General features: G+C 33.2%; 1 protein-coding gene across 1 annotated transcript; it reads left to right on the top strand.

The window, feature by feature from the left end:
• Positions 1 to 1,075: 1,075 nt before the first annotated feature.
• On the top strand, positions 1,076 to 8,479 carry LOC132715587 (retinol dehydrogenase 12-like; the record flags this gene model as incomplete). Its single annotated transcript, XM_060698607.1, has 4 exons — positions 1,076 to 1,331; positions 2,444 to 2,597; positions 5,457 to 5,608; positions 6,439 to 8,479. Coding segments are annotated over 4 exons (939 nt in total), but the record flags the coding sequence as incomplete, so codon positions are not given.
• Between the last annotated feature and the right edge of the window lie 259 nt (positions 8,480 to 8,738).

Below are 8,738 nucleotides of genomic sequence, written 5' to 3'. Positions count from 1 at the left end.
ACAAAACCAACATAATGGGTTTGCGACCAGCATGGATCCAGACCAGCCTGCGCATCCGTTTCTCTACTTGTTATAGAGCTGGTAAGCGAACAGCATAGATCCTGATCAGACTGCGCGGATGTGCAGGCTGGTCTGGATCTATGCTGGTCGCAAATGCACCATGTTGGTTTTGTCATGACAAGGCTCATTTAGAGATATTTGAGGGAAATGACCAGACGACAATTTTAGCAGACGGCATTTTATTTCAACATGCAAACTTAAAAGCATTTATAAAATATAAATATAATCAAAGTGATGCATCAACAAACTTGAATAAACTTTTTTATTATGGTGAATTTATTAACGTAAACATTTTATATAAAACATAACATTGCTAAATGTTCACAAGAACGATTCGTGATTGCAAATATACAATGGCCTCTCTTAGATTTACTTTGAATTGTTTAGCTTTATCAAACATGCTTTCACCGAATAATTCCTCTAACACAATTATAATTATGTGTGTTTACGCAACTCAAGTATATAACATAAACATCCGGTTATAATCTATTTACAAAAAAGGTTTGCGAAAAATGAACTACATGTAAACATAATTATTATTCAACAAACTACATGTAAACATAATTATTATTCAACGTTGCTGTCAAAGAAAAATATAATCGTTAGGATCATTTGAACATTTCTCAGAATTATATGTAGTACTTCCTTTCCACGTGCCTATACCACGTGACTTTCGTGATCTGCATGGGTAAAGCCCGCTAATTTAATTGAGTAACCCATGGATTTTATTATCAATATGTTTGTCTTTAAGTGAAACAGAATGACCTTTTTAGAGGGGTGGGGGTATAGTACGAGCAGACTCTACACGTTATCCCGTAAGTGTAAAGAAATATTAAAGAAATGAAAGAAAATGTTACCTGGACCGACTTTTGTATTGGTTTTCTGCCCCACGCAGACTACAAAATGGTCACACATGGTACAGGCACCGTGCTATTAGTGCTTTTCTTTATGTTATTCATTTACAAACATTTTAATTCGGGGTTTACAAGATTAAATTAAAAATGTCCTTGTTTTTTTTATATTTTCAGGTGCAAATACAGGTATAGGGCGGGCCACTGCGACTGAATTGGCAAAACGTGGGGGTCGGGTCATTCTAGGCTGCAGGGATAAACTGAAAGGCGAGGCAGTGGCCAACAAGATACGAAGTAAAACCAGAAATCCTGACGTGTATTCATATGAACTAGATCTCGGACGATTGGCTTCGGTCAAGGAATTTGTGGATAACCTTAACCACCGAGAGCCACTTCTTCACGTTCTGATTAACAATGCAGGTAAAAAAATAATCATTCTGATTAACAATGCAGGTAAAAGAATAAACATTCTGATTAACAATGCAGGTAAAAAATAAACATTCTGATTACCAATGCGGGTAAAAAATAAACATTCTGATTAACAATGCAGGTAAAAAAATAAACATTCTGATTAACAATGCGGGTAAAAAATAAACATTCTGATTAACAATGCAGGTAAAAAAATAAACATTCTGATTAACAATGCAGGTAAAAAACAACATTCTGATTAACGATGCAGGTTAAAAAACATTATGATTAACATGAACAAAGTAAATAAAATGATATACAAAGCATTTAAATAAGATGTAAGCATATTTTAAAAAAAAAACCTGGTTAATTGAAAATATCCGATAAACAATGCAATTTAATGGAGGCATACTGATCAACAATGCATTCAACAGTTTATCAGTAACAATAATTGAAAAGGTAAACGATACAGGTAATTAAGAAGTAAAAAGGTTAGCAATGCAGGTAAATAGGGAAACCGAAAAACAATGCAGGTAAGTAGAAATAAATTTATTTTAAAATCAGTTATATTAAAAAGTATTACAGAAGCAACTGTAGAAAAAAATTCTCAAATTATCACAATGTGTCATGTCTGTATTTACGATTTACTTAGATATAAACACCTATTAACGGAACTCCACTTAGGTTTTTTTTTTAATGATTAATGTTCCATATGGGATAAGTCTAGAACAATAACTTTTGTGCAAAATTTCAGATCATTTCCTCACTACATTTTTCCAGAATAATCATTCCGATTGTAAAAACTGATCAAAAATTGAAGCGTTGCAATGCTTTTCTCTCAAAATAAACTAAGAATAGCACAAAAAATACGATTTTCCATTGATACTGAATATATTTCTTAATTATTTTTGCCTATCACTGATTTAAGTGACCAAGCTAATCTATGTAAGGAATTTTTGTATTATCATTATAAGTTTTATTTCTTTTGGACCTCAGTGGAGTCCCTTTAAATTCATAGTTATATTTGAACTTGATCTTCCAGGCAGTAATTATCGAACATTAATACTAATATAGTAAAAAAAAACTATTGAAAACTCATAACGGCTCTTTATTTCTCCCTGTAGCATATATGGGCCCAAGGGAGACCACTTCAGATGGATATGAGAGGTGTTTTGGAGTTAACTACCTTGGTCATTTTTATCTTACAAACCTTCTGACGGAGAAGCTAAAACGCAGTGCGCCGAGCAGAGTAATAAATCTCGTATCCGACAGTTACACGTAAGAAAACATTTTGATATTGTTTGCATGATAATAATGTCCGTTCATTGACATTTAGAACTGCAGTGTTCATTGTAAATTTCATAACGGAAAGTACATTAATTATTTGATGGCCAAATCACTGGGGAAAAAAATCAACAGCCTGAGAGGGATTCGAACTTACGGACGGTAGTTCAAGTTGCTGAGCATTAACTTAGAAATGTTACGGCTGTATTACAAACTTATATGATTTTATTATGACAGCTCTAGAAGCTGAAATACACATGTATAGATCCTGAAGCTTTTCTACACACCGTTTGTACTAAAGTAATTTTGACAAAATTATGGAAGCATGCTGATAAAAAGGTAAAACCTTCTCATGAATTGGCAAAAATATTACAAATACTCTCAGCAGAGAGTCGGAAAAAAGGAAACAAATTTTGTATCCAATCTATTTCTTATATCTACCTGGAGTACTTTCATCAATATCAAAATTCCGATCTATGTATGGTTCCTGGAAGTTGTTGTTGTTGTTGTGTCTGATTAGCAAAACATAGACAGAAACAACACTGTTCCTTGCATCATGTACATAAATCATCATAAACAACTCAATATCTCTATTAACAATGCAGAATCACTATAAACAGTGCAATATCATTATAAACAATGCAATATCACTATAAACAATGCAATATCACTATAAACAACGCAATATCACTATAAACAGTGCAATATCACTATAAACAATGCAATATCACTATAAACAACGCAATATCACTATAAACAGTGCAATATCACTATAAACAATGCAATAACACTATGAACAGTGCAATTAAATACGTATCATTTATTAGAAAAGAAAAGAAAGAAAGAAAGAAAGAAAGAAAGAAAGAAAGAAAGAAAGAGAGAAAGAAAGAAAGAAAAAAAGAAAGAAAGAAAAATAGAAAGATAGAAAGAAAGAAAGAAAGAAAGAAAGAAAGAAAGAAAGAAAGAAAGAAAGAAAAAAGAAAGAAAGAAAGAAAAATAGAAAGATAGAAAGAAAGAAGAACGAAAGAAAATAAAGAAAGAAAGAAAAAAAATAAAAAAAATAAAGAAAGAAACTCATTTTCCCTCTGGATGAGGAAATGTGATAAACTCAGCAATAGAATTAACCGTCTATTAAACGTAGGAAAATGTGTATAAGGGGTTACTTCTTACAAAATTACATGTAGTTTCAACTTAATCGTTGCACTTAACATATTCATGTTTTCAGAATTTGAAGAGATTCTACATTGAACCTTTTTATTTACATGTATTTGAAAAGAAGAAATTTAGATAAATCAAAAAATATTTTTAAAGAATGAGTCTTTGAATTGTCTGCCCTTAAAATTGATTTTTTATGTATTTTTTATTTGTATTTTATTTTATTACTGTTTTGTTTGGCTTATTTTAGGTAATTTAAGGGCATAATACATGTAGTATAACTTATGCAAAAGTGTTAAAATTCGGTTAATGTTTTCATGTCATTTATGATCACAAAACAAAATTTCATTCAATTCCATAAAACATTTTGATATTTGTTTTCATATAGGTAAAGACATTGAAAAATCTTTTTAAAAATGGCCATTTTTAAAGAAAATTTGCATACAGTAGCTTTGGGTAAATAAAGACACGCCGATCTTTACGAATTTTTTTTTTCACAATGACTTGCAAAGGAGTCAGCTGCATAAAAAGCAGAAAACGCTTTACTTACCTTCATGATGAAATTGTCTTCCCTTGAAGAAAGAAATAACATATTAAAGGGCAGATAACTATAAAAAAATGATCGGTGACCCACATTTATCCGCCTAAAGTTTTCCTTGAAACAGTTTTCATATTTTATGAAAACTGCAGCATTTCCTTAAATTGTTCCTTTTTAACTTAAAACAAACGAACATTTACTGTTGTTTAAGTAGCTGAAATAAAGATCAATATTTTTCCAAGCATTCCGGTAATTTTATTAAAAATTATTGTTTTGTTAATAAGTAGACTGGGTTTTTCTTGGTTTTGGACACAAAATGCGACACAAAACAATGTTTTATACACTAGAAAATAATAAGAATTAATATCAAGAGATCAAGAGGCCACTGTTGTTTAACCTTTTCCTCATATAGACGTCTTTTGACGGCTTTTTGCACCCCCCCCCCCCCCGTTTTTTGAGGCCTCAAACAGTGACAAAATGCCCTATTTAGGCCCTGTTTTTCGTTTGAGAAATGTTGTTAAAAAAGTGACCAATTTATCGGCGCGACCCCCCCCCCCTCCCCATAAAAATGATACACTAGGGTTGACAGAAAGGGAATGTACCCCCTTCTGTTTGGGTGGTTTGAAGGGGAGCGGTAGTCCCCCTCATTGCCAAGAAAATTTTGGGCATGTGACAGGCGAAAACTGGCCTCAGGTCGATCTTAAGGTGACGTGTAACCAACGCTGAAAAGCCTTTTACTCTATCTCATTGCATTGAGAAGTTTGAGCACTTTGAAATCAGTTTTGATGGAAACACGATACAAAATAGTGATTTTTCGCAATTTTGAGACGTCCCCCGTTGCCATGGTAACAGGAAATTTAAGATTGAGCATGTTTTTACAGTGGTTATGGTTCAGTCAACATATGTGCCAAGTTTCATTAGTATTGAAGCATTTTTCATAGTTTTATAGCAGTTGGAACTAAGTTAACTAAAAAAATAAAAATTGTCACAAAACAACAATTTTTCACCAAAATTAGGTGTAAGGCCACGTGTTAACATGGAAAATCTAGATTTTGGGTAATTCCAAGGTTTTTCATCATTTTTTGCTAACAAAGTCACGTTTTTACAAATGCACCGGAATTAAAAGCCATTTTTGATTCCTTTTATGCATATTTTTTCAGGAAGGCAAAGATGGATTTTGAGGACCTTGCTTTGACGAACTATGATATTTATAAGGCGTATGGGCGATCCAAGTTGGCAATGGTTATATTCACAATGGAACTACATCGTCGATTGTCGCCCTTTATTGTGCAATCCTACGGAGTTCATCCAGGTATGTCAGTGCATTATATCATAATATTAGTTCTTAAAAATGAAATGTACATGTTTTTTTCCCCTCATTTGTGAAAAGAATAAGAGATGTCCGTCTTTTCATATATATTATATGATTGAGATGGAGTCTTCCTTTTTCAAACATCACAGGGATATGACACTTAAAGCTAATATTATCCCCTACCCCTACTCTCCATGCCCTTCCTCCAGTCCCAGTTAATTGAAACCCCAAAATTATAATTTAAAGTAAATTTCCACATTAAGTATTCATAACAACAATAATATGACACAATTAAGAAATTTTCATTATACTTCTATAGTATTAGTATTTTATTGTAGTAATGAATAGTAAATTGACTTTAAATTATATTTTCGGTGGTTGTAACAGGCACTAGAGGGAGGGTTGGTGGTATAGGATAATATCAAATCAAAGAGTCTTATCCCTGTGTCAAACATGTGACTCACTGACAAATAGGTTGTTAGGGTTTACGTCACAACGACACAGTATTGGTCATTTTGGCGACGTTCCAGCTTTACTGGTGGAGGAAGACCTCAAGTGCCCTGTCGTGCATTATTTTAGGCACTAACGGGCACCTGAGTAGAACCACCGCCGTTCCGTAAGCTAGTTGGATAGCTTCCTCACAAGAAGGAATCCGGACTTCCTTTCGGGATTCGAACCCACAGCGGTGAGGGGCAAGTGGTTTCAAGTCAACGACCTTAACCAGTCGGCCACGGACGCCCCCAAAATAGGTGTAATTGAATATTATATCAATCGGAATTATACATTATAGTAGAGACCTAGCTCCATGAAATATTTCATATCTCTTGCAGGAATGGTTTGTACAGATCTGTTGAGGAACTGGCCTGGGGTGGCCGGAAATGTACTTCGTGCATGCGCAAGAGTTTTCTTCAAATCACCGGAAGAAGGTTGTCAAACAGTTGTGTTCTGCGCTGTAGCCGACAAATTACGCGACATGTCAGGAAAAGTCCTTGAAAACTGTACCATCTACAAGGTAAAGAACTCTGCAAAAGATAAGGAACTTGGCAAGCGATTATGGAATGTGTCGCTGCAGTTATGTGGACTTAGCGGGCCGACGGAGGAAACGGAAGAAGATGTCGTTGCAGACGACAAAGAGAATGCTGCAAACGGTAAACCGCAACTTGAAAATATTGGACCGTTAACCGATGAGCAAAAGAAGGATAAGTGAAAACAACAGTTGGTGTTTCGCAAGCCGTTTATGGCCTTGACATTACTTACAACGTATCAAATAACGATTCTTCCACTGTTAGCTAAATAGTATGAACATATTTTGAGAATTCAAGAGGCGGCACGTTTGATGATTCCGACAAGTAGCACTCAAATTAACTAATTTTTGGCAATATCTAATTAAATCGATGTTATTTTAAAAAATTATTTCTGTTCTTAACAAGGCGTTAATATTTTTGGCTTTTATCAAGATTTAATGACAGTTGTAAAGATATTTCGGATTTTTTAAAAATCATTCAGGTCTAGATCTACTATGCAAATTAAATTTTGAAGACAAAAATGCAATATTGCAACATTCTTGACATTATCGCAAGTGTCCTTGTAGATGATTCTGTTTTATATTTTCATTTTGCATCACATGACCGTCTATGGTTTTGCTGGTTGGTGTTTAGCGTTGCTATAGGTTACAGTGTAGTGCCTTGTGTAATTGCAGTTAATTGTATATTGTTATTAGAAAACAGTCTTTCATTTAATCGTTGTGTTCAAATCTGAAGGAAAAAATGTTACTTAAACAAATTGTGTATTTTTTGTAGTTTTTCTTTCTTGTTTTTGCCTGTTGGTTGATTTAATTAAAGACTGCATATTATGATTATGTTTTAGCTATGCCCTGTGGCGTTCTTGAAGAAATTTTTGCCATTTTTAAAAACACATCACAAGAAATGATTCAAATTAAAAATAGTTTTTTAGTAAAATTATTTATTCTATTTTTTCTTGTCTTGCCTGTGGTAATATTATGTTTTAGTCAAGTCCTGTACTGTAAGCTCAGAGTAGTGTTCATAAAAGTGTGAAATGAGTTATTAACAAACATTGTGACGAATTATAAGACATTTTTGACAACACAACACAACACAACACAAAAGAAACTTCAATTAGAAATGCATGTACTTATGACGTAAATTGCATCCCCTTGAAACTGAGAGGTTGCTGCAAAAGAGTTGAGGCATCAGTATTGCTGCCACCGTTGCAGGAGTCTATGCATTTCTTAGCTCAAGCAGGTGGGGTGGTTTTGACCACTGTTGTTGTAACACCGATGTAAGCCAAAATCATCTTACCTGTTTCGGCGCCATATGACAAAATTGTGTTTATTCGCCGTAAAACCAAACAAAACAAATACGTAAACTATAGTTCTTCTATTTTTTTCTTTTAAGACTGTATATTGTGCTTAAGTTAAGCCCAGAGAGAGATGTTGATGGTACATGTATTGTGAAATACCATTTTATTAAACAAAAAAAATTTTGAAGACTTTCCATATCAACAACAAAAATGAAACTAAAAAATATCTTTCAATTTGGAACACTTATGTATCAGTATAGATTTTGTTTTGTTACGCATGCCTTGATAACCAGTAGTTATTATATTGTTTGTTTTTTATTTCTCTTCCCATCAAAAGTATATTTCGTATCGAAAAATTTTCGCTCTTCGGTGAAATATAAATCGTATCACTTTTGATTTAAAAACCAATTCAATGTAATCGGATTAGTGATGTTGTGTTTATTGTATTGGACTGTTTTGGTTGTTTTGATGTTTAATCATTGATATATACATGTATATATGCAAATTTTATTATATAGAAAATTCTGCATAAAGCAATACAAATATTTTGACGATCAGTGTTGTTTTATTTCTTGTGATTTAAACATATATTATTATATATAAAGTTAAGTATATCAAGTATTTCTAGCTGTGTCCTCTACTAGTTTTTGTAGAAAATGCAAGAAGTTTATCGGAATTGTACGAATATTGAAGGTGGTAAATAACGAGTAAACCAATGTGCCGCCATTGGCTCCAAGATAGCCGCCAGAAGTATTATATTCTCTAATACTGTCGATCAAAATATGTATACAACATTTGTGCCAAGTTTGAT

Source organism: Ruditapes philippinarum, unplaced genomic scaffold (genome assembly GCF_026571515.1).
Source record: "Ruditapes philippinarum isolate M1 unplaced genomic scaffold, ASM2657151v2 ctg1958_1_1_1_1, whole genome shotgun sequence".
NCBI lineage: Eukaryota > Metazoa > Mollusca > Bivalvia > Venerida > Veneridae > Ruditapes > Ruditapes philippinarum.
The sequence above is the reverse complement of the archived record's forward strand: the minus strand, read 5'-3'. Positions and strand labels throughout refer to the sequence as shown.